The sequence below is a fragment of the Bos grunniens genome, chromosome 23 (assembly GCF_055505025.1).
Source record: "Bos grunniens cultivar Pamir isolate PY7600 chromosome 23, Bosgru_T2T1.0, whole genome shotgun sequence".
In the NCBI taxonomy this organism is placed as follows: Eukaryota; Metazoa; Chordata; class Mammalia; order Artiodactyla; family Bovidae; genus Bos; species Bos grunniens.
Window position 1 is genome coordinate 30,470,413 of NC_141187.1, and position 26,193 is coordinate 30,496,605.

General features: G+C 49.4%; 1 protein-coding gene across 5 annotated transcripts in view; it reads left to right on the forward strand.

Annotated features, from left to right (window-relative positions):
- The first annotated feature begins 7,684 nt into the window (after positions 1 to 7,684).
- GABBR1 (gamma-aminobutyric acid type B receptor subunit 1) overlaps positions 7,685 to 26,193 on the forward strand; it is a 29,011-nt gene continuing 10,502 nt past the window's right edge. For 3 of the 5 annotated variants that reach the window (XR_015152187.1, XR_015152186.1, XM_086369644.1), the window contains exons 1-12: positions 7,685 to 7,951; positions 8,360 to 8,444; positions 9,136 to 9,339; positions 10,105 to 10,290; positions 11,650 to 11,670; positions 13,184 to 13,344; positions 16,699 to 16,833; positions 17,213 to 17,383; positions 18,430 to 18,531; positions 18,959 to 19,024; positions 19,468 to 19,659; positions 25,681 to 25,923. Coding sequence is in view for 3 of the 5 variants with exons in the window: in XM_086369644.1 (XP_086225770.1) it covers positions 8,360 to 8,444; positions 9,136 to 9,339; positions 10,105 to 10,290; positions 11,650 to 11,670; positions 13,184 to 13,344; positions 16,699 to 16,833; positions 17,213 to 17,383; positions 18,430 to 18,531; positions 18,959 to 19,024; positions 19,468 to 19,659; positions 25,681 to 25,923 (1,566 nt within the window). In the remaining 2 variants the exon portion in view is untranslated. Of the gene's footprint in view, positions 7,952 to 8,359; positions 8,445 to 9,135; positions 9,340 to 10,104; positions 10,291 to 11,505; positions 11,671 to 13,183; positions 13,345 to 16,698; positions 16,834 to 17,212; positions 17,384 to 18,429; positions 18,532 to 18,958; positions 19,025 to 19,467; positions 19,660 to 25,680; positions 25,924 to 26,193 lie in introns of all 5 variants that reach the window. The other 2 variants (XM_086369645.1, XM_086369646.1) reach the window with 2 other exon arrangements.

Here is a 26,193-nt window from a genome sequence, read left to right on the forward strand (position 1 = left end):
AAGGAAACATCTCAGAAAATACTGGAGAAGCCTTCCTGAAGAGGGACCCTACCTGTGTTCCTGCCAATCTCCTGGCTCTGTCTATGCTCAGGTGAATCTACTTCTAACAGAAATCTTACTCATGTAATGTTTGCCCCGGTGGTTCCATCCACAACAGCATGGCTGATACACAGAGGACTCCCAGGGAGTCAGACCCCTGGATGCTTTCAAAATACCTCCCAAGGTTGGTCATCAGGCTGAGCAGGGTCTTTGGAGTCAGATAAACAGATGTTCTGATCTCAGTTTATTATGTGTGAGACACTGGGCAGATTATTAAATTCACTTGCTTCTCATTTTCCCAGCTTATAAAAATGGAAATTCTATCTATACCAGAGAATGTTATAAGGAGCAAGTGAGACAGTCTAAGTAAATCACACAGCCCCAAACTGTTAATAATACAATAAATGCTATTATTGTGATCCTGTAACTCACAGGATGGAAAGACCTACATGTATGGAGGGTGTGTCACCATTACAGCCCATGGAAGAAAGTACCTATTTCACCAATACCTGCAAGGTCTTCGACAAACTACAGAGACCATGAAGAGGACTTCCCTGGTAGCTCAGCTGGTAAAGGATTGCCTTCAATGCAGGAGACTCTGGTTTGATTTCTGGGTCAGGAGGAACCCCTGGAGAATGGATAGGCTACGTACTCCAGTGTTCTTGGGCTTCCCTGGTGGCTAAGACGATAAAGAATCTGCCTGCAGTGCAGCAGACTTCGGTTCGATCCCTGGATTGGGAAGATCCTCTGGACGAGAGCATGGCAACCACTCCAGTTTTCTTGACTGGAGAATCCCCACAGACAGAGGAGCCTGGCAGGCTACAGTCCATGGGGTCACAAAAAGTTGGACACGACTGAACGACTAAGCACACAAAAAATGCAATCAGGCCAGCATGGTTGGAGCATGGTGAGTGAGAGAAGGAAGGACCAAAGGCCTGGGTTTGTTGCCCAGCTCTGCTATTTATTGGCTGTGTGACCTTGGGGAGTTCATTTAGACTTTCTGAGCAGCAGTTTTCTCATCTGACAAATGGAGATATTACCACACTGAAGCAGTTGAAAGGATTAAGAGAGATAATGCAAGTTCTTTGTAAATGATACACCAATAAGGTATTATGTTTCCATGCTGCTCTAAGTGTAATAAATACTGAAAGCATCTGAAGGTGTGGATGAGTCATGTTGGTTTTTAGAATTTCAGAATGATGTCTTGGAATAATAGGGAAGAGTTAAAACTCAGCAGGTGTTTGTTTACTCTAGGTTGCTAAAAGCAGAGCTTGCTTCACAGCTGTTCGAGGCTTTCTTTCTGCTAGGCTTTGAGTGGTATGGTATGATTCTCTGGACCAGGGCAGGACCCATCTGCCCCACTGTAGTGGGGTCATGGTTTCCATATAGAGCCTTTATGGAAATCCTCAGTGGTGTTTTTATGGTATAGTCATGGTGGTGGTAATTTAGTCATTAAGTCATGTCCGACTCTTGTGACCTCATGGACTGTAGCCTGCCAAGCTCCTCTGTCCATGGGAGTTCCCAGGCAAGAATACTGGAGTGGGTTGCCATTTCCGTCTCCAGGGGATCTTCCCAACCTGGGGATCAAACTCAGATTTCCTGCGTTGCAGGGAGATCTTTATGGACTGATCCACCAGGGAAGCCCTGTTTCTATGGTATTTCCATAAGCAGAATTTCTAGTCTGTATGTATACACACACACATATAACTGAATCACCAGAAACTAATGCAACATTGTAAATCAACTATACTTCAATAAAAATTAAAAAATAATAAAAAATTAGTTCCAGTCTGTTGCCTCAGATGTGTTCATTTGACTCCTAAAAACATCTATTTGTAAATATTTTCTCATACTTATATAATGGGTTCTACACAACATTTTCTGTAATTCCAAAATCCACAATGCTCTGAAAACCAAAAATTTTGTTTCTAAACTCATTTGGTGGCAAAACCTGGCTTGACTCGCCTCTGTTTTGTGGCAAAGCCAGAGGTAAAGCTATTTATGGTCTTTACTCAACCTAGTATTGAGAGTCATGCATTTTACTGCAGAAACATAATTGTGCTTATTATGGGCTTGAGACCTGGATATACATATCAAATAATGGAGTTTTCAATATTCTTTGGTTTCTAATAGAAAAATCTGGGTGATGTGTCTTTTTACTCTGAATATTATTTGGTTAGTGTCCTAGAGTGCTCCAGTACTTTGGCCATCTGATGCAAAGAGCTGACTCATTTGAAAAGACCCTGCTGGGAAAGATTGAGGGCAGAATGAGAAGGGGACGACAGCGGATAAGATGATTGGATGGCATCACCGACTCAAAGGACATAAGTTTGGGTAAACTCTGGGAGTTGGTGATGGACAGGGAAGCCTGGCATGCTGCAGTTCATGGGGTCGCAAAGAGTCGGACACGACTGAACGACTGAACTGAACTGAACTGAGTGTCCTAGAGTGCTTAGCATTAGTGCGAATCACGACAGATATGTGAATTGGATACTTCAGAAGAGAAAAATCTGTTACAGCAAAATGAACAAGTAGAATCTCTACCAACCAATTTCATACATGCATTCTGATGCATGTGCTTTTTGAGATGGTATGATTAATTATGCATACCTGGTGTATATTCATACCTGGTGTAGATACTTAATTATATATATTTAATTAAACATGATACTTCCTTATCTTAAAAATCCTTAAAAATCCAATCAACTCATAGTTCCAAGAGTAGAAATACTTACCAGATTTGTTTGTGAGAACAGAATATTTTCTCGATCTGCTAACCTGACTTTATATACCTTTTATAAGAGAGACAAACTAACCACTGCCTTTTTTATTGCTTAGGTTAACCTAGCATTTCATTACATTGTGTTCATTCATTATTATAGAAGGGCTTATTTATGGGGAAATTATTTGCAGAGGTAACTCACTGTGTCACCCTTATAATCTGGTTACTACTGGCCCAGAGCTGCTGAGAGACAGTGGTCCCCATGACCTCAGAGCATCTTGTGGGTACGGGAGGTAAGTACTGGGCCAGACATTTACAATGTGGCTTTTTAATTTCATTGAAGTTTTGTGGATTCCTGATTGAATTCCCATGTATATGCCTGAGTGAAGCCCAGCATGCAAATAACTTGTGTTTGAATTTTAAATCTTTGTCCTATACATTTTCTAAACAGCAAGAGCTGTGCAGGACAGAAAACCTAACCTGAAGGTAATGTGCTGCTGTTGCTGCTGCTAAGTCGCTTCAGTCGTGTCCGACTCTGTGCGACCCCATGGACGTCAGCCCACCAGGCTTTCCCGTCCCTGGGATTCTCCAGGCAAGAACACTGGAGTGGGTTGCCATTTCCTTCTCCAATGCATGAAAGTGAAAACAGAAAGTGAAGTCGCTCAGTCGTGTTCGACTCTAGTGACCCCATGGACTGCAGCCTACCAGGCTCCTCCGTCCATGGGATTTTCTAGGCAAAAGTACTGGAGTGGGGTGCCATTGCCTTCTCTGGAAGGTAATGTAAGAAGGTACAAATATCCTCCCTTCACACACTGACCGCTGCTGCTTCAGATGGGAAGACAGAACTGAAATGCAGTGTGATCTTTGATGAAGAATACCTTGGGGTGAGAGTTGAATGAGAGATGTGCCTTGAAACTAAGTCTGGATTCACTGGAAAGTCTTTGGAAATGAAGTAAAAGACTTGGAATTCAAATATTGGCTCTGCTGATTTTGTAGCTCAGTATCCTCTGATTTGCTTCTTAACTTCTCTAAATCACAGTTTACTTTCCTCCAAAATTAAAACTTCCCTTGTGGCTCAGCTGGTAAAGAATCTTCCTGCAATGTGGGAGACCTGAGTTCAATCCCTGGGTGGGGAAGATCCCATGGAGAAGGGAAAGGCTTCCCATTCCAGTATTCTGGCCTGGAGAATTTCATGGACTGTATAGTCCATGGGGTCCCAAAGAGTTGGACATGACTGAGCGACTTTCACTTTCACCTCTCACAAAATTAAAACATTGCCATCTATTTTGCATGGTTGTGTGAAAATTATATTAGATGCCCAGGAAAGCATCTAGAAGATCATCAATTAACTGAGGTACTTTGGAGAACGCAATGGCAGCCCACTCCAGTACTCTTGCCTGGAAAATCCCATGGACGGAGGAGCCTGGTAGGCTTCAGCTATGGGGTCGCGAAGAGTCAGACATGACTGAGCGACTTCGGTTTTACTTTTTACTTTCACATGTTGGAGAAGGAAATGGCAACCCACTCCAGTGTTCTTGCCTGGAGAATCCCAGGGACAGCAGAGCCTGTGGGGGTCTGTGGGGTCGCACAGAGTCAGACACGACTGAAGTGACTTAGCAGCTTGGTTAATATGTTTTTAGGGCTTAGGAGGTGCTAAGTTCTGGGCTTTTTCCTCTCAGGGCTGGACAGAACATGAGGCAGATGAGATGAAAGTAACTGGAAGTATGGGAAATAAAATGAACGTGGAAATTGGTCAGGTAATTGGTCATGGAAATTCTCAGTTAATCTGAGTGGGAATGCCACTGTCTCCATAAAAAAATAGTCCAAAACTGAGAAAACTGCCTTTGGTGTTGCCAAAGGCATAAAGAATACAGGAGCGATGGAAGGATGGAATCAGGTCCGAGGACTTTTCTGGAAGAGACGAGTTCTGAGCTGGATGTGGAAGAAGGAAGTGGATTGACTGTGGGGAGGAGGGGTTAGTATACTCAGCTGTGACTGGGGAAGGACCTCAGCAAATCCCTGAGGAATATGGACCAGGAAGCTGGGAAGCCATATTGGAGAGTACAAAGGTGTGAAAGGAAGACTTGCAGCTACTGGTGGAAAAAGGTGAGTGCTTTGTATAGAGAATATAATTGGAGCCTCTCTCCACACCCTCAGATGCCTCTGCCCATTGAATAACAGATATTGGTAGACTGCTTCAATATGCCTTTGAGGGTTAAAAAAAAAAACAAAAACAAGTATGATAAAGGTAATATTTGTAACATTTGAAAAAAAATTGAACCAATATGACCAAAAAAATGTATCTAATAATTTTATGGCCCGAGAGGTAATCATAGCTAATATGTGGATGTATTTTCTTTTAGCTTTTAAACACATGTATACCACAATTGTACACATTTTGTATTCTGCTTCCACCCCTCAAATTTGCTTATTTTCCCATGTAAATGTCATTAAACACTCTTTTAAACATGTTTTTTATAACTATTCCTTTGAATGAATAATATTCTAGTTTATTGAATCAACATTCTGTGATTTGGACATTAAAGTTATTTCCTTTCTGGGCTAGCATCAGCAGTGTGGTGATAAATATCACCAAGATAATTTTCAATTTCATAGAATCTTAGACTCCTCTTTTCTGAGGGGTGGGGGATTCCGTCCTTCCACCTTCCTCAATTCAGTGTAGTAAAGGACTCAGGACTTCAGGGAAACAGAGACACGTTTCCAGAGTGAGAGATTAGGGAATTCCCCAGTGCTCTCTCATTGTCTAGTTACTGGGCTCGATCCCCAGTCAGAGAACTATGATCCCACAAGCTGTGCATTCGTCAAAAAAGAAAGGGAAGACTAGATGAGGACCTTTTGGGCTTCTGGGAGAGTTCCTACTCAGATGCTCCCCTACAGGAAGGCCCTGCTGGGAGTGGGGAAGGTGTCCTCTGGGCTCTCAACCTTGCCAGGACCAAGAAAGAGCATGGAGACCAGATAGCTGACCTAGCCCATAGACACAGTAGAGTCAGGAAACTCTTCTTTCAAAGCAGTCTAGGAAAATTCTCATCCATACGATTTTTTTTTTTTTTTTTTGCTGCTGCCAATAACTTGACACCCACATTTTTGATTCTGCCTTGCTGAAAAAACAGCACGTCTTTAGAGGAGGGGTCGCTATCATTTTGAGAGGTTAGAAATCCTGCCCCTCTCTTTTCTTCTCTTTTGCCCTTTTTGTAGCTCAGCAGATCTCAACCACTCCCTAAAGGACAGTTTGAAAATTTGTGGGCTTTCTTTTTGTAAGTGATGGAGGGGGTCACCGAGGGCCCTAATGGGTATGGCAGGGGAACAAGACATCCTTCAAAGTATAGCCTGCAGAGTGAAGAGCTGTCCTTCCTCCAGATTCTCAAGTATCCCCTAGGACCTTCATGTAGGTGATAACTTGTATTTAATTATCTGAGCCTAGAATTTAATACAGTTAAAAAAGCGACTTTAATATACAATGAACTTTCTAGGAATGCAATTACAGTTCTGTGTGAATTCAGGGAAGATTGACTTTGCTACCAAGAGTTGTTCAACATTTTGTTAAGTCACTTCATTGATGGCAACACGCTGGAGGTAGTTGAGTCACCAACTCAGCACCTGTATCAACCGGCATTTGTAGCAGTTCCAGCCCTGTGATTCTATGGATAAGTGCTAGCATCTGCCTACTTCGTCATGACTTCAACACTCACACGTTAAAATACTGTTTATGTTCTTTTACTACAAATTACTTTTTTTTTTCTTTCTTATGCTACAGTCAGGGAAGCATTTTTTTTTTAAAGTTCTGTGTGTAGGTAGGTTATTTCCTTTATGAGTTTCAATTCAGCATAGTAAAGGACTTATGACAAGATGTTTGAAGGGCTGAAGGTTGAGAACTTCAGTTCTAATCAGTCTCATAGTATTTAGCTTTTCCCCACCCCTTCCCAGGACAAGTCAGAAAGAAATCCCTCCCCCCCCCCCAACGCGCCCCACAAAAGAGCCTTCTGTCTCCTCTGGCAGCCCAAACTCATCCCCATGAACCATACACACACGTGTGCGTGCACACATGCACATTTCTTCCTCCACCAGACAGACAATAGCTTGGAGCCTCTGGAACTGTCAAAAGGCCTGCACTTGCCCCGTTGTCTCTAGAGCGCCCAGTTTTTCCTTAGTCAAGAAATATTGATTGCTAGGCCCTGCTGGAGCGGAGATAATGCTGGCTTCTGCCCACTTGGAGGTTCTTTATTCTCCGGTCTTTTTTCTGTCTTTCTCCCCCCACCTACTTCAATTTCTCTCCTTGACGTTACCCTCCCCTTCTTTTGCTTCCAGTCCTCCCTCTGCGTTCCCTCCCCCGGCAGGCGAGTAGCCTCGCTGCTGGACCCGCGGAGCCGCTCTGGTCTCCAGCTTCGTCTTCTCTATCCAACAACTCCTGTCGCGCTGAGGTGGCTCCCGGCCTTCACCCCCGCCCCTCCCCGCCCCTCCGCTGTCTGACCCTGGCTTCTCCTTTCTCTCCCACCCGTCTCGTCCTGCCCCCGGTCGTCGGCTTCAGCCTCTTCCGTCTCACCCCAACCAGGGCTGCTTCTCTTTGTGCAGCCGTCTTTCTCCACCTGCATCCCAGGCTCCCTGTCTCAGCGCCAGCTCCTCGGCTTTTGGCTCGGGCCCCCTCGCCCCCTCCTCAGCTCCCAGTGGTCTGGCCCGCGGGTCCCCGCGCGCGTGTGTGTGCGGGTGCACCGGCGCCCCTCTCCCTTACCTCGGAGCCCCGCTCCCCCGCCGCCCGCCCCCCAGCGCTGTGGGCGGTCCAGGGCGGGGCCGGGATCCGGGGCGGCTCCCGGGGTTTGGGTTGTGGGAGGTGCCCTCTCCCCGGTCTCCCCCTCTTCCCCCCGCCCTGTCTCCTCCCGCACCCTCCTTCTTCCCTCCGCCCGGGAGCTTTCCCGGTCCCCGGCGCCGCCTCCTTCCCTCCCGGCTCCCCGCTCCCGCGGCCGCCGCCGCCCCGGGGAAGGAGAGACGGGGGTGGGGTTTGGGGGAGGTGAGACCGGAGGGAGAGACCCTGGCCGGGCTGGAAAGCGGATTCGCGGGGAGGAGGGTAGGGAGGAGGGGAAGGTGGAGCAAGGGAGGAGGGGGGAGCCGGGAGGAGCGGCCGGGCCTGGGGCCTTGAGGCCCGGGAGAGCCGGGGAGCCGGGCCGGCGCGCCAAGGTAAGAGCCAGGGCCCGGGGGAGGCCGGGCTTGCAGAGGGGCGCGCGGGGAGGGAACGAGCCGAGGGCTGGGGGGCCAGAGGAGCGGCGGGGAAGGGAACCGGGAGCCGCGAGGCGGCCGATCCGGGGAGCGCGGGGCAGCCGGGCTCGGGCGAGCCGCCGGGGCCCGGGGAGAGGAGGTGGTGAGAGGTGGAGTCCCGGGAGGGTGGGGGGGCCGAGGGAGGCAGGAGGAGGGTGGGGACAGGCTCTCTCTCCTCCTCTCCCCCCACCCCGCGCCGGGCTCCGCCCCCGCCTCCTCCGCGGGGCGCTCTCCCGGTCCCGGGGCTGAGCCGGGTCGGAGCCCGCGAGGCGACCGGAGGGAGGCCAGGCCGCCTCCCGGGTCCGATCCTCACTGCCGCCTCTCACTCAGATGCTGCTGTTGCTGCTGCTGGCGCCGCTCTTTCTCCGCCCCCCGGGCGCGGGCGGGGCGCAGACCCCCAACGCCACCTCTGAAGGTGCACCCTTCTCCGGCGACCTCGGGCACCCCGCCACCCCACTCCCCCTTTCCTTGCATCCCCCCTACTCTCCCGTCAGCCCTACACGGCATCGGGGCCTGGCAACCCTGTCTGCTCAGCCCCACTTTACTACTCCTGACCTCCTTTCCATCATCCTTCATTATTACCCAGCACCCCCTTTCTCTGCCCCCTATTACTACACTAGGCTACCTTTTGTGACCCGCATTGTCCCCCCTCGCCCCTCTTTCCCGGGCCCACATTGCTACCTCAGTTCCGCTTTTTCCTTGGTCCTACATTGCTGCCCAGGTGGCCTTGGAAGACACCCCTCTCCTCTCATCCTCATTCAACCAGATTCTCCTTTAGTCTTTTCTTACCAAAGTCATTTGCATATCATACCCTTTCATAATTTCTTACTTTTCTCCATTACCCCAACCAGCATCCTTCCCTTCCCACTTGTGGGCTCCCTATAGCCTTAACCCTGGCCCATTCCGCTGTGCCCTTTAGCCCAAGGCTTCCTACTCCTCCCCTCTCCCACCCTCCAGCACCTCATCCCAGCACTGTCCTCCACCTGCCCCCCCTAGACCCCGCCCTACACTCCCCTGCCTCCGGTTCCTGACTCTGCCTTTTCGTCCCCCCCCCCCCCCCCCCCACCATCCTTCTGTTTCTCTCTCCCTGTGGACTCACCCCCCAGGTTGCCAGATCATACACCCGCCCTGGGAAGGGGGCATCAGGTACAGGGGCCTGACTCGGGACCAGGTGAAGGCTATCAACTTCCTGCCTGTGGACTATGAGATTGAGTATGTGTGCCGGGGGGAGCGCGAGGTGGTGGGGCCCAAGGTGCGCAAGTGCCTGGCCAACGGCTCCTGGACAGATATGGACACGCCCAGCCGCTGTGGTGAGTAGCCTCTTAAAGCCCCTCCCCTTTTCGGGCCAATTCTTCCTGCCTCAAACTTGGCATCATTGCTGGCAAGTCAGCACTTTAAATCCAGTGTAACTAAATTCACAAGTACATTTATGGAATGACTACTATGTAAGAGGGACTTTGTTGTGTGCAATTGCAGGCAGTAAAATTAGCAGCCTGCAGGTTTCATTTCATCCTCCCGTCATTAGGCCACTGACCATCTGAGGAAATATCTTGTGAGTTAGTCTCTTTGAGGATTACCAGTGGCAGTTTATGCAAAAACGTTCTGAAATGATTTCATCCCATTTTGGAATTCCTGTCTCCAGTGGAGAGACCAGTACCCACCACCCCCCCCCCCCCCCCGCCTCCCCCCCCCCTCAGTTAAAATCCAGTTTAACTGGAGTATAAGCCAACTATAATAAGGCAAATCTGATTGTGCATCTAAAGTTACATACATCTACACATCTCAAAGCCAGACAACCGCCCACTTTGAAGAGATCCCATTTTATGTGCTTATAGCTCCATCTTGGGTTCCTATGATGGAAATGCTGTTTCTTTTCTTTTTTTTTTGTTTCTTTTCTGAATGTAGATGCTTATAGGGTTAAGGGCGGACTGGAAACTAGAGAAGTTATCTTTTTAATACCTGATTTCCCGCAGAGTAGGATGCTTGTGGACTCAAACTCAAAGCTGAGCCCCCTCCCTCTAAGGGGAAGGAGCCTTCTTCAACTCGCCTCTCTCTTTATTTTCCTGTCTCCACAGTCCGAATCTGCTCCAAGTCTTATTTGACCCTGGAAAATGGGAAGGTTTTCCTGACGGGTGGGGACCTCCCAGCTCTGGACGGAGCCCGGGTGGATTTCCGATGTGACCCCGACTTTCATCTGGTGGGCAGCTCCCGGAGCATCTGTAGTCAGGGCCAGTGGAGCATCCCCAAGCCCCACTGCCAGGGTGAGGGGAACAGCTGCCTGCATGCAGCGGATGAGGACGCTTGTCAGAGGATGGGAGCGGGGTGGGAATGGGTGGTGGGGAGAACAGGGTGCTTTGGGGAGGCAGAGGTGAATGCTCCACTCTTTCCTCCATCCGCTTGCCTCAGACTTCCTCCTGAAGTTCCCCATTTCCACTTTATGCTGAGGGCTTCCTTCTTTTACCTTTCTCTTGTTAATATCTTCCCCATGCTTTCAACCCTTGGGTCTCACATTTTCTTCTTTCCTTTATGAATCTCACCCTCCATCACCCTTCTTAAGATTCAAATACTACAGTTTCCCCCAGCCTCAGTCCCTTTCTGTAAACTTAACATTTCCTATGCATGATCCTCTTCTAGAATTGATCTCTCTCCATTCATTATATGCCTGAATTATTGTAAAGACTCAGCAATAAACCATATGTCATATTTAGAAAAATTAATAAGATTGAAAAGAATATCCAGGGTGGAAAATTATCAGGGTAAAAATTAAAAGACTTCAAAGTGGGGGCAGAATTGTCAGAACATTAAGAACAATCCAGGGATGGGGAAGGAAGAGGACAGTCTTTTTTCTATACTTCCCAGACAACCTCCATCATTCCCCAAGGGAATCTGTCTTGTGTCCATTACCTGTTTCTCCATCTGGTTCTGCAAACTTCCCACTTTCCTGGGCTCCCAGATTCTCCCTCTGCAATCTTCTCTCCTGGGATGCAGGCATACCTCACGCTTCCTCTACCTTTGTAGACCCTCTGCCTCTCGAGATGCTTGGACCTGGCTTTCTTCATTTTAATTATTCTGTTTGTGGTTTACCACTCCATTCTGGGAAGTGGGAGTCCCATCCAGGGATGAATTAACTATGACACTAACAAAATTTAAGCTCCAGGGTTTCTTATGCAGGCCTCTTCTTGTGCTCGAAAAGAAAAACATAGAGGGTTTAATAATGTGTTCACGTGGTCACAGGGTTTTGTAAAAACTGCCAGAGTAAGATATTTTAACAGCAGTAGCTTCAAGTCGATCGCATTTGTAATTTTTTTTCTCTTAAAGAGAGACCCCCAAATTTTATAATATTTAGGCTCCACAAAACCAGGATCTGCCCATGTCTTAGCTGTTGGCACTCCTGTCTCATATTCTGTTGTCCTATGAAAAATAAAAGAAGAAAACCACAAATCATGACCCACAGCCCCACTTGCTCTTATTCCCAGGCACCCTCCCCTCAGAAACGCAGGCTTCTGCTCCCCCCTGGTCTTCTTCGGCATGGACTGGTGTGGGAGGGGGCTGGGGATCAGGCCTGGGAAGCCGGGCGCCACTGGTAACTCTTCTCTGATCCCCGTCTTTCCTGCTGCCAGTGAATCGAACGCCACACTCAGGTGAGATCAGAAACCCTCATCGCGTGCACTGCAATCCTCTTACCCCTCACTCTTCACCCTCCACCTCCAGGGATTCTGCCCCTTAGGTTGTGGGTTCTCATCCTCCCCATCCCTGCCCCACCTTCCCCTACTCACCCCAGTCCCCAGTACGCGGCCGGCCCTTTCTTTCCCTACCTGTTTCCAGCCTCCAGTCCCGGTTTTCTGAGAGGCTGCGGTCCCTCCCATCTCCCTGCCTGGCTGCACCCCCCTCGGCTCCGCCTCCTCCAGACTCCGCTTCTGCCAAATGGCAGAGCCCCAGCAGGGGGCGGCAGAGTGCTGGGAGACCCGGAGCGTCCACCTCGCCTGCCCCGGTGGGGTTCCTTCCGACCTTCTCTGGAACCTTTCCTGCCTGCCCCCTTACTAGGATTTCACCTGCTGACTCCATCAGCCCGGCCCACCCATATCACCCACTGCCAGGCCTCACTCTCCCTTACCTTCAGCGCCTCCCCACATCCTTCCCTTCCCTACGCCCTTTCCCTTCTCTTTCATCTCAGTTCCTTCTCCCACCACCCTTTCTCTGTCCAGACTCTGTCCACCCAGTTCCTTGTTCTCTTGCTCTGTCCACATCATCCGCACCCCCCACTTCCACGCCTTTACCCCAGCCTTCCCCTCCCAGCTCTCTCTTTCTCTCCAAAACCGTTCCCATCGCCCTCTTCCCCACCCCTCAGCCCTTCACCCCATCTATTCACACCCCCATTAAGACGCTCAGGTGCCAGCCCCTTTTCTCTCGCGTCCCTCTCTCGTCCTCGCGTCTCCATCCCTCGCCCCTCAGAGCTTCAGCCACCCGCGGTTCCCTCCGCCCACCCCGCCCTCCTGGCACACCCCTTGCCCTCTTTCCTCCTCCCCGAACGTTCCCTTAGGTTGGGACCCTCCCCTTCCCCGTCCGTCCCTGTCACCCTGGGGGTCGCGGCCGCCCTCTCCTCCCCTCCCCTCAGACTGAGGTTCCCTCAGCCGCTCTCGCCTCGGTCCCCGCCCCCTGCCTCCCTCCCCAACTCGGTCCCCCCCACCCCCTCCCCGCCGCCGCGCGCCGCCCGTGACGTCAGAGCCCCCTCCCAGCCCTGCCTCTCTCTCCGCCTCCTCCCCTCGGTCGGTCAGTCAGTCCGCGAGGAGAGTCCGCGGTGGCGGCGGCGGTGGCGGGAGCCAGAGCCGTGGGGGCCGTAGGAGGCCAACCTTCCCTGCTTTCCCGAGACCCTATCTCCCTCCTCCGCACAAAACCAGGGATGGAGGCGCCTCCCCGAGAGCCCCTCAGCAGCCCTCCCCAGGAAAAGTGTCCCCCCTGAGCTCGTCCCCCTCCGCAAGCAGCTCCCACCCCCTCGCCCGCCCCCTGCCATGGGTCCGGGGGCCCCCTCTCCCGGGGTTGGGTGGCCATTGCTGGTCCTGGTGGTGCTGGCGGTGGGGGTGACTCTGGTGCGGGCCTCCCACTCCCCTCATCTCCCGCGGCCTCACCCGCGGGTCCCCCCGCACCCCTCCTCAGAACGGCGCGCTGTGTACATCGGGGCGCTGTTTCCCATGAGCGGGGGCTGGCCGGGGGGCCAGGCCTGCCAGCCCGCGGTGGAGATGGCGCTGGAGGACGTGAATAGCCGCAGGGACATCCTGCCGGACTATGAGCTCAAGCTCATCCACCACGACAGCAAGGTAGCCCCGGACAGGGGAGTGGGTGGGTGGGGGGGTGGAGGCTGGGTGGGGGCAGGGGGCCTGCTGCACGTGCCTTAGTCTGAGTCGCGTCTGCGATTGCCAGGCAGACCCCTCCTATGTGTGACTAGCTGGAGATAGGCGGGGGTTGTGGGAGCTTGGGGAGAGTGGCAGAGGCTGGAGGTTCAAGATGAGGGTCTAGGGGTTCGAGGTGGTTAATCACGCTGCAAGGCAGACCCTTCTGTTCTCCGAGACCCCTGGAAGTGCCCAAGTCGAGGGTAGCTGGAAAAACTGGTGATGGCTTTAGGGAACAAGCCGATCTGGTTCCTCCCGGGAGTAAACTAACCCTGGGGTGGGTTGGGGGATGGAGGGAATGGAGCTGGATCAGGGGTTTACATTTACCATGGTAACAAGGTAAATCTTGGCAGCAGGTTGGAGCGGAAGGAATAGGGACCCAATCAGGAAAATGTTGAGGGACTTGAGTGCTCTAGTTTATTTATCACAACAAACAGCACGGAAGCTTGGGTCCCCACCTGACTCTTTCTCATCCCTCCGTCTGCAACCCTGTTGTGGATTCCTAGATCGTGGAATTGTTTTGTGGTCTACTGTAGTCAGGAAGGCTAATGGTCAAGAGATGGGCAGAGGCGCTAGGAAAATGAAGGGGATTAGAGGTCTACACAGGAGCCCCCACAAGAGCATGGGGATGGCAAGAAGTCAGAATGCAGGGAGGAGAAAGAACAGGAAAGAATGGCAGTGGGGGAGGGGGGCCAGCAAGAGGAGTGGTGACAGCCTGAGACCCTGGGGTGTCTTGTGGAACTTGGCTCTTGAGTTTGTCTTCCCTGCAGCATTGTGGCCTTTTAAGATGTGAGAAGGGAAATGGAATGTAGGGTTAGGGAGAGGGGGAAGTGGGAGAGGGGAAAAGGTCCAGGGGTAATAGGGGGTAGTTCTGTAAGATTCCTTTCCCACCCCAGTCCCCCCATGAATGACTAGGAGTATGGGGGAGGACGTGGCCCAGGCAAGCAAGGTGATTTGGGAGCGCAAATCTATCATTTCTCCCAGAAGGCCCCAGAGACTTAAGGGTTTGGGGGAGAGTGAAAGAGCACAGGGGTGGGTGAGCATCTGGTGATCTTACACCTGGGGTGGACTGGGCATTTATAGTCGTTCTTTAGAACAGCAGTGTACACCTAGAAATACCTGTGTGAGGGAGGAGGGGGCAGAGGTGGGGCTGAAGATGGGATGCTTGAGTAGGAGAGGGTACAAGGACTCTTCTGGAACTTTGAATCTCTTCTGACACTTTCACAGTGATTTTCAAACTTCAGTGTACCTAAGCCTCACCAGAGAAGTTTGTTAAGAATCCAGATTCTAATTCCTCGGTCAGGGATGAGTCCCAAGGGTCTGCATTTTCACCAATAAAAATCTTATGTGGCTAACCCCAGGATGCCTATAGGAAGGGTAGCAGGACACAGGAAAAGAACTAGTTAGTGTAGGAGAGGCAGGATGAGAAAGAGGGTCAGATCCCATGGAGGAGTCAGTTTAGAAGAATGGTAATTGGCTATGGGAGTGGGAATCTGGGGAGAGGGACAGGGAGGGATGGGTGCAGGCTTTAGGATAAGGGATCGTATGGGGAGCTAGGGGAGCCCTGGGTGTGAGCTCCAACTCATCCACCATGACAGGTGATTCCCTGGAGGTGTTGGGGAGCAGATGGGGACCTGAGAGAAGGGAGATGGAGGAGAAAATAGCAGAGGCGGAGAGGGGGAGATGAAAAGGCAGACAAACTGGAATGTGTCGTTTCCTGCCTGCAAATCCGGATCCTTGCTCCTTGGGAGAGAGAGGAAAGGAGAGAGAGGAAGACAGTTCTGGTCTATTGGGGAGAGGGTGAGAATCATGTGGCCAAGGGAGTGTGCAGTGATGGATAGAGTGTGGAAGGGGGAAGGAGTGCAAGAGAATGTAGGGAAGGAAACAGGAAACAGAAGGAAAGACATTAGGGTCCTGTACATTGCCCTGTTTGTCCGTTTCTTATGTGTTCTTATATGTCCTCATGGTTCCTAATAACCTCCCCTCAGACAAGAAAGGGAGGACCACTGAGGACCCTTGGGAGAAGCTGGGGGCAGGATCTGGAGTGATAGATGCAGGAAGCTGGGACGTGAGGATGGTAAAGATACACAAAGATGCCCAAGTGAGAGGGATGCAAACCTTCAAAACATGCAGTTGAGCAGGCACTGAACACTGCCCTTAGCAGGGGTAGGCCTGGGTGGGCAGCAGGGAGTTTCTATGGGCCAGCCTCCCCTGACTCCCCCTTCTCCAACTTCCCACCGTGTCCCAAATGTCAGGCCTCAGTGGGAAGTGAGCAGGCCCTAGGGGGCCTTCTTTATTTCCTTCTACTTGCCCTGCCCTCCATCACCCTCCCCAGTCCTCCTGTCTGTCCCCTCTGCCCTGGCTCCCCACTGGCTTCCATTTCTTCCCCCCTTCCTTTGGGGCTCCAGCAGCTTCTGAAATGTCATATTTCAGCAGGAGGGGAACAGGCAGTGGGAGCCCCACGGCTGGCTGTTCCTCCCCTCACTTCCCCTCCGCCCCTCTAGCTCTCTGCATTGTTTACTTTCCCAGCTCTGTCCCTCTCTTGCAGGCACCCCTGAAAGCATCTGGTTTCTCAAGCATCCCATTCTATTTATTCTCCCCAGCTCTTCCCTCATCCTTGTTTCTCCCCACCCCCTTCTGCCCCTGAATGTCTTTTTTTCCCAATGCACCAAATGTCAGAGCCCAGCAGGAGGGCATGAATCCACTGAGCCAGGACCCACTGGGGGTCTGTCCCTGTTCTCTCCTGTTTGTGTGTCTCTAGCCCTGATAAGAGAAGAGGGAAGAAAAAAAAACTAGCAGGTGGGAGAGGGAGTTTGCAGAGGTGAGGGAGGACTTTTCATAATATGGTTTTCAAAAGGCTGTCTGGGGACTTGGGGGAAAATTTATTCATATTCCTGCAGACTCTTTTCTACTCACAGGTGTTTGGAGCATAGAAACCTAAGGAAAAGGGGAGGGGGTCGTCGAGGGAAGGTGGGCTAGGGGGTGTCTGAGGATGCACTGAGAGGAGGGAAGGCAGTGTTTGCATGCACACTGGCAGAGGGCATGCAGGAGAGGGTGTGGGTAAGGTGCCAGGTGGGAGGCAGAGAAGGGTGTTTCACGAATGAGGGGAAAGGAGACTCAGGAAAGAGAAGAAATGGGGATAATGAGAAGAGATTCAGCAGGGGGATGGGTAACTAGGCAAGTGACTAGGTTGTTGGGGAAAAGAAGAGAGTAGGAATTGCAGGGAGGGGAGGAGCCCTGGGGTAGCTTTCCATCACCCCCTCCATCCTCGCCCTCGTGCAGTGTGACCCGGGCCAAGCCACCAAGTACCTGTACGAGCTGCTCTACAACGACCCCATCAAGATCATCCTCATGCCTGGCTGCAGCTCTGTCTCCACGCTCGTGGCTGAGGCTGCCAGGATGTGGAACCTCATTGTGGTACGCGGGGCCCTGAGGGCCAGAAGGTGGGGCTGTCCCGTCTTGGGCCATTTACAAAAGAGGGGGGTGTATTGAGGACCACAGTGGCCATGCTTCCAAAATCAGAGTCATTTGGAGACCTGAGCTAGTTGGCCTGCTAGCAGCAGTGGCCTGACAGGGCTGCAGCTGGCCTGCTCACCATCAGAAGGAATGGAAGGCAGATGAGTGAAAGGGTACCCTGAGGGAGGGGGCTTTTGAGAATCACTTTTCCTTGGGCAGAAGTAGGGAGGCTTGGTGAGAGTGAGGGAGAGAAGCCCAGAGGCAGGGAAGGGTGGAAGGAGCTCTCTTAGTGAGGCTGCCAGGAACACACTGGGACAGAAGGCTGTCCCTCCTCTCGTAGCTTTCCTACGGCTCCAGCTCACCGGCCCTGTCGAACCGACAACGCTTTCCTACCTTCTTCCGAACTCACCCGTCGGCCACACTCCACAATCCCACCCGGGTGAAACTCTTCGAGAAGTGGGGCTGGAAGAAGATCGCCACCATCCAGCAGACCACTGAGGTCTTCACCTCGGTGAGGATGGATGGGGTGATGGGTGCCTGGGCTCAAATCCCAGCCCAGAGGGATGCGACACGGGATTCCTTTTGGGGGCAAAGACCTTGGTTCTTTATCAAGAGAGGACACATTCTGAGTGGGCTAAGTGCATACTCTTCCTGTAACCAGAGGAGTGAACCAGCTGGATTTTCAGGACCCTCTCCAACTTTTTGATTTTAGGATCTTTAATTTTTCCCTGCTTTGATGCCTCTATCCCCCAGACAGATAGACTCCAAGCAACCCAGTTCTATTAAAGTAGGTTCATTTTAAAGTTGAAGTAAGATGAGGGAGAGAATATGGAACTAGAACCTGGGGAGGTAGTAGATTCCAGAGGCACTCCAGGGGAGGTGGTGGGCGTGTGTGATGGGAAGAGAGGGAATAGAGAGGGAGCCAGGGAGGAGGGAGAGAAGAGAGAGGCAGACAGACACGTGCGTGCATGTGGTTTGTAATTGACTCGGAGGTGCAGACGTGCAGGGAGAGGTGGAGGGGGAAAAGGGAGACTTGAGGGGGGTAGAAAGGAAATACCTGGCTCTTTACCCGAAGAAGACAGTCTGCTCCCTCTCTTTAATTCTATTCTTTGGGTCCTCTATTCACTCTCATATTCGGTGACTCTTTAATCCTCCCCCAACCTTCTCAGTGACTCAGGACATTCTCTGATCCTTTTGTCTATCTGCCCACTTGCCTCTTGAGGTTGACATCATCCTGCCTAGACCAGACTCTGCCTTGTCTTTTCCTGGTTCTTCTGTTTTCCTTTCCCCAATTGTTGCTGTCAGGCAGGGGTGGGGTGATGGGGTGACTTCCCTGGACTCAGAGCCTCAGGAGGGATTCACCAAGTACCTTCCCAGCAGGAAGCCATGTCCTAAGACCCCAGAAGCTCTCCTTCAAACTCTTCCCACAGGGGACAGAGCGGTTGGTTCAGAACCGCTCTTCCTTTGTTCTGAGTATGTGGTCCCAGGTGACACCTCCAGGCTTTACTCCACTGTGCACCCTGTGCTTCCTCTGTTTGTTCCTCATCCCCTCCCAAGACTCTGGACGACCTGGAGGAACGGGTTAAGGAGGCTGGAATCGAGATTACCTTCCGTCAGAGTTTCTTCTCGGATCCAGCTGTGCCCGTCAAAAACCTTAAGGTGGGCTGGTGGGGGCTGGTGGGCCCAGCCTGTAAGGGTCTGGGTGGGGGGAACAGTAGTGGGTGGGAAAAGAGGCAGACAGGGACGGGTTGGATTTTTTTTTTTTTTGGTATTGAAATATAATTGACACACAATGTTGTATAAATTTAAGAAGTGTAATGTGTTGATTTGGTACATTAATCTATTGCAGTTTGATTACCATTATAGCGTTAGCTAACACCTGCATCAAGTCACATAATTTTGATTCTTTGAGGCAGAAGCATCTCCCGGGGAAGGTTAGCTTCATCCTGTAGTTGACATTTATCCACTACTCATTAAACAGAACCCTACACTGAGTGCCTTGGGACAGGAAGTCAAAGCTGTGAAAGTGCTTGCCTTGGCCCCTTCCTGCATCCCTCAGGAGCTCTATTCTTTCTCCATTCCATAGCGCCAGGATGCCCGGATCATCGTGGGACTTTTCTATGAGACTGAAGCCCGGAAAGTTTTTTGTGAGGTGGAGTTGGAATCTGAGAAAGGAGGGGTGCTGGGTGGGCTCTTTGCCTTGGGTGTCTCCTGGGCTCTCCTCTTTGCCTCTCTGAGCAAATGATCAGCAGATAAGATTAATATGAAATTCCTGTCTGTTGGCTCTGACTCCACATCTTGGCCTCTCACACACGTGACACTCTCTCCAGGTCTCATTTTCCTATCACTTTGTGTTTCCAGAGGAGCCGGAAGAATCTCATCTTTCCTGTCTGGCTGGAAATGGCCACTCAGAAATAGAGGCTGGGAGACACTTAGAAGGAGAAGTAGTTGAACCTTCCCTATTACCCCCAGACTTGTAGATTTCTCTTTTCAATGCTCTGCTTTTCTCTGAATCCAAAGAGGCTGAATAGTGTCATGTGAGATAAGACAAAGCAATGAAACGAAGACCCAGCCCCACTCCTCCTCTGCACTCAGGTGTACAAGGAGCGGCTCTTTGGGAAGAAGTATGTCTGGTTCCTCATCGGGTGGTATGCTGACAATTGGTTCAAGATCTATGACCCGTCCATCAACTGCACAGTTGACGAGATGACCGAGGCGGTGGAGGGCCACATCACCACTGAGATCGTCATGCTGAACCCGGCCAACACTCGCAGCATTTCCAACATGGTGAGTGTGTGAGGACTTAGAAGATGGCCTCTGGGCAGGAGGAAGGGACTGAGGGAGTCTCTTAGGTGGGGAGCAGGTATGGGGCTTGGAGGTTTAGGAGGGCAAGGGGCCTCTGCTCATCCTCAACTTGTGCATTGTGTTTTCTATGGATTCCATCTCTGCCATGACTTCCTTGGGCAGGAAAGAGGGACTTAAGAGAGTGGTACGTTCAGCGGGCCCCTGATGAGTTGCAGGGCTGTTACCATGGAAACAAGGAGCAGTTGGCAAGAAGTCAAATGAGGGAGAGGTATTAATGACAATATAGATGCTGCATCTGCAATCACACCTTTATAGCAGCGCTGTTCCTGGGCAAAAATTCATTTTATTTTCTTGGTGACTTCAGAGCACTTTAGAGTTGCTTAGTATTCACTCTTGATTCTCAATTAGCTTGGCTCCTGATGCTTTTTAAAAAATGATTTTCTTTTAGAATTTTAAATGCAGAAGGGATTTTTGAAATCAGTTAGCTGCAGATAGCTGGTTAGTGACAGATCTTGGGCTAAAAGACACACTGGTTGATGTGGGAATCAGCCTAGAGGTGAGGGGCATAAGTGGGTAGGGTGTGGTGTGGTGGGGAGCCTCCTTTCTGGTTCAGGACTGCACTAAAGAGTATGAGAATCTTGGCTGAGCTTGATAGGGAAACCTATGTGTCTGCTTATTATTCAGGTACAGCCCCAGATCTGGAATACCTACCTTGGAGAGCATTCTAGGAGCACGTGAATAACTGTAAAACCATATGAATATCTTATTTATTTTTTATTTTTTTGGCCACACTGCGAGGCATGTAGGATCTTAATTCCTGGATGAGGGATTGAACCCATGGCCCTTGCATCAGAAGTGTGGAATTTTAACCCCTGGACTGCCATGGAAGTCCTGAGAATATCTTATCTTTTTAAGATGCTGTAGTAATAATCACTTTTATATAGTAAACCAGGAGCTTAGACACATGATTTCAGTGACTCTCATAGTGATATTCTGATGTAGATTTTTCATTTCTATCTTATAGACCAAGAAATTGAGACTCAGAGAGGTTAAGTGATTTATCACAGGTCACCAGCTGCTGAGTGGTGAAGCTGGAATTGAATTCTAGTTGAATCTAACTCGAAACCATCTGCTCTGTAACCTCCCATGGAAAACCTTGAAGTCTCACTAAAAAGCTTGCCCTTATATCAGCTAACACTGTTTAGCAGATGACAGTTCTTGAGCAAGAGAGAGATAAGATTCAGGAAGTTTATTCTGGCAGTGGATTGTGATGGAAGGGTCAGTTGCTATGTGTACTTTAATCATGGATACTGTGCTGTGACATTTTCAAGGGATCTTGTTGAAAAATTATGATAGAAAAATTCTGCCATGTCGTTTCCATGTAGATCACCTGAGAGGTGAGTTGTCCTGAGACCCTGGGGAAGTAGAGGAGGTGGTAACTGAAGCCAGAAAAGCTGGTTGGTGCGCTGAGCCCAGGACCTGCCAATAGTGCCTTCTGCTCCTCTGCCCTGATAGGAAACAGGGATTTAGTTGGGCGTATATAGGCCCCTGGGCTTTTGAGTTGGAGGATCTCTTTCTGACTCTTGGTCTCTAGAGAAAGATGGTGCCTGCCTTTGAGGTCTAGAGGTATTGCTAGGCCTGCTTGATAGCCTAAAATGCCAGATGAAGAGGCCAAGATTTTTCAGAGTGTAGAAGCCATCTTAATAATTAACTAGACACAAGGTTATAGATGGATCAGATAGGACCAAGAGAAGTGGATTGGAATCAAGGGTGGAGCCTACGACCCAGAACCGAGGAGATTTAGAAGAAAAGCAGAGTTGTCTTCTCTCTGTAAGGAAGGCCTTGCATTTAGATCAGTAGTTCTCAAACTTTAGCCCGTATCAGAACCATGACTGGGCTCTTCCCTTGGAAGTTCTGATTCAGTGTGTCTAGAGTGGGACTGAAACTTAATACATTTCAACAAGTTCCCTGAGATGTTGATGCTACTGGTCTGGGGACCACACTTTGAGGCCTGGTAGTGCAGTGTTTTTCAATCAGAGGTTGCAATATTTAGGGAAGTTTTGGTTGTCACAACTAGTTTCTAATGAGTTGGCCAGGAATACTACTTCTTTTTTTTTAATATTTGTTTGGTTGTGTTGGGTCTTAGTTGTGGCATTCGAACTCTTAGTTGTGGCATGTGAGGTCTAGTTTCCTGACCAGGGATCGATCCCCAGCCCCCTGTATTGGGAATGTGGAGTCTTAGCTGCCGGACCACCAGGGAAGTCCCCAGGAATACTTCTAAATAACTTACAATGCAAAGGATCATCCCCACAACAAAGGATTATCCTGCTCAACATGTCAATAGTGCAGAGACTGAGAAATTCTGGTTTAGAGAAAGAGTTTTTAGGAGCCATATATGGGAGAGTGGATTAGAGTGGTTTTGGAGAAAAATAGCTCCAGGCTGGAGCTGTACTAGAGCTCAGGTATGAGGCAGTATACCTGGGGATAAGATATGGGGACTTCTTTGGCATTCCAGCAGTTAAGACTCCATGCTTCCAGTTCAGGGCAGGAGGGTTCCATCCCTGGTCAGGAAAATATCCAACATGCCACCAGGAGAGGCCAAAAAATAAAAATTAATTAAATAAATGATTTTAAAGAGTCTGGAAAATTAAAAAAAGATTGTCAGTAAATTCTGGTTGGGATAGAGGAGTTGGGTACAATAGAAAATAAAAATCTACCTCAGGATATACATTTTAGATCACCACTGGACATCTGTTCTCACATATAGAGACTGCCAACAGGACTGTTAAAAATTTAGGATCATACATTGGTACTTGGGTAATTCATTAATAATTTACTATTTTCTATGGGTTTTGTGGAATTTTTGTCATTTTCCTTAAGCCGCCTTATAACATTTCTATTTGAAAATATATAGCCATCATTGCTGACCCAAAGAGGAGAGACTTTTTGGTAATTTTAGTCATGCCTGAGGGCAGTGGTGCTCCCCGTATCCAAGTGTGTTAGTGGTGGTGACCGGAAGCCAGGGGAGTATGAGGATCGGGGCTGGGTAGAGTGACATGCAGAGCAGATGATTCCCTTCCTGTCTGAGTGATTTTTGGATGCAGGGTTTACTTTGAACTGAAGGCTGGATGGGCTTGGAGGCTGACAGGTTGCTCAGGCTAGTTGCTATCTGCTGAGCAGGTGCTATTGGAGAGAGACATTCCAGTTTACAGGGTAGTTGGAAGCGAATGGACTTTGAACGGATTGGAATCCCAGCTCAGCCATGTGCTAGCAGCATACCTTCAAGCAGGTGAAACTGTTCTGTGTCTCAGGTTCCTTGTCACTTTCTAAAATGAGCATATATAGTATTTACCTCATTGGGTTATCTGAGAATTAAATAAGTTGACATATACGAGGACAATAATAAGAACAATGTAGATATCAGCTATAATTATGATGAACATTATTCTGTATAAGAAGTGATATTAATGAAACATTTCAGCACAAAAGTATTAAGAGGACTCGGTGATTTGAAAGAGTCTAAGGTGATCCTAAGGTTTCAGTCCTATATACTGGGGAGTGTTGGAAAAATAAAGCTTATTCTTAGATATTTTTAATTTGAGATTACTGATTATATAGTTACAAATGCCTTAGAGACAGAGATTTAGGACTTGAAATATTGAGCTGGAATTACAGATTTGAACATTGGTAATAATGATGAGGTTGAAAGAGAAAATGTAACGTTATACTCAGCATTTTATAATGTTGTAATTTCATCCTTATAACAACTTTTCAAGGTAGTTAATATCACTCCCACTTTAAAGCCAAATAACTCCATGTGCTGTGCTTCATTGCTCAGTTGTGTCCGACTCTTTTTGACTCCATGGACTGCAGCCCGCCAGGCTCCTCTGTCCATGGGGATTCTCCAGGCAAGAATACTAGAGTGGGTTGCCATGCCCTCCTCTAGGGGATCTTCCCATCCCAGGGATCAAACCCAGGTCTCCTGCATTGCAGGCAAATTCTTTACTGACTGAGCCACCAGGGAAGCCCGAATAATTCCATAGTGAAATCTAATAACTTGTTTGAGATTAAATAGCAGCTTGGTGGATTATTTGGAATTAGAAGGCATCTTTCCACTTATCCATCCAATGGACATTTTTCTTAAAGATGGTTTTTTGAAAAATAATTTTATTTATTTATTTATTTTGGCTGTGCTGGGTCTTCATTGCTGTGTGGGCTTTCTCTAGTTGTAGTAAGCAGGGGCTACTCTCTAGTTGTGATGTATGGGCTTCTCATTGTGGTAGCTTCTCTTGTTGTGGAGCATGGGCTCCAAGGCATGCAGGCTTCAGTAGATGTGCTCCCAGGCTCTAGAGCACAGGCTCAATAGTTGTGGCACATGGGTTTTGTTGCTCCTCGGCATGTGGATTCTTCCTGGATCAGGGTTTGAATCCATGTCTCCAGCATTGGCAGGTAGATTCTTTACCACTGAGCCACAAGGGAAGTCCAAAGATGGTTTTTTTGGAAGCAGTTTTTAAGTTCACAGGAAAATTGAGAGGAAGACACAGAGGTTTCCTATATGCTCCCTGCCCCACTCCCTGCTTCCCCCATTATCGGCATTCCCCACCAGAGTGTTTACAGCTGATGAACCTATACTGCTACGTCATTAACACTCAATGTCCATTGTTTACAGAGGGCTCACTCTTGGTGTTGTACATTGAGTGGGTGTTGATAGATAGATAATCACATTTCATTGCCTTCATCTATAGACACTTGTTGTTTGTCCAGAATGGGTGAGGCACAGTGCTGGATGCTGAGGATTAGGAGCAGAAGAGACCCTGGTCCTGTCCTCAGGAGGAGCAGAGTGCAGCCTTCCTTGTCTTCAATCCTGGGCTGTTTCTACCTCAGCACACTGCACATCCTTTGCATTTCCCATTCCCCCGTGTCTCCAGAAAGCTGAATAGAAGGGAAAGTAGGCGGGGCATCTGGAACAGAGATTCATATTTATTCTTCATTCATCTATTCATCCCTTCATTAGAGTATGTATGTATGTTGGTCTCCCGCATTGCAGGCAGATTCTATACTGTCTGAGCCACCAGGGAAGCCCATGTATATATGTTAACACATTCCAAGTCTAAACAGAGCTGTGTGGTGCCCCTGTGTGTTAGCTGTGCCTTGTCAAGAGGTGGACACTGAGCCTTTCCTGGTATGGTTTCTGGGAGGTAAGGAAGGGCAGACATGATTTTCCCCATTATGTAGAAGACAGTTCCAAAAAAAGAAGCAATTTACTTGCAGTCATTTAGGTAAACAGTGTTACTGCCGGGTATAGAAATTCAGCTCTCTTGATCCATTTCATGACAGAGTTAAAGGAGCTCTTATTCTTTTTAGCTTTCTTGGAAAAAGAAGATGTAAGGTTGGGAGGGGTGTGGGTAGGGATTGAATAATCGACTTCAAATGTGTGAAGGGTGTTTCTGCAATCCCTAGTCTTCTGAAAACCATCCAAGAGACAGTGAACTGAAAGCACATGAGGATGGCAGGAAGTTAGCACGCTAAAGAAAAATCTTTTTGGTTGACAGGGCGAGGAAGGCTGTGGTGTCACCTTTTCTGGGCTCTTTCAGACTTGGAGGAGCTGTTAGTTCCTGCGTCAGCTCTGTTGGGAGAGTCTGAAGGCTGAGAGAACACCAATGCTGCAGCTCCTCACTGGCAGGGCCACATCTTTGCTTTGCTCTCTCTCTCTGCTTTCATTTCATTCTCTCTGCTGTTCATTATGCAGAGTATCTATTTATTAAACTTCTCTGCTTGCAGTTCTGAGCTTGCAGCTGTGCACACTAAGGCCATCGGAACCAGTTAACCCCTGCTCTAGTCTAGTAGCTTCTGATCTTTGACGCGCATGTATAGTTAAAGATGTTGAATGTACAGAGGCTCAATCTGACAAGAACACAAACCATCCATTCAAGTCAAAGTGTCAGAGCCAGACTCAGAAGCCCACCCTACTCCAATCCTTTTGACCTGTTCTTCCCTTCCTAGACGTCCCAGGAATTTGTGGAGAAACTGACCAAACGACTAAAACGACACCCCGAGGAGACGGGAGGCTTCCAGGAGGCACCCCTAGCCTATGATGCCATCTGGGCCTTAGCACTGGCCCTCAACAAGACGTCCGGAGGGGGCGGCCGTTCGGGTGTGCGCCTGGAAGACTTCAACTACAACAACCAGACCATAACTGACCAAATCTACCGGGCAATGAACTCCTCGTCCTTTGAGGGTGTTTCCGTGAGTTACAGCAACCCCTTTGCTGGCCTCAGTCCTCCCATCTGGAGACATGCCTTCTGTCTCAGTTACCTCTCTGCAATAATCAGTCTCAGACCAGGGAAGTAGGAGCCCCTAAGCCAGAAAATCCCACAGAAGTCTAGAAGAACGATGATATATTCCATTTCTTCCAACCTCTCCCCTCACTTCTCTCAGTCCCGATATTTATGAGTCAGATGAAAATTACAGGATTTTAATAGAGGAAGCAGCCTGAAAGATCCTCTCCCTATTCCT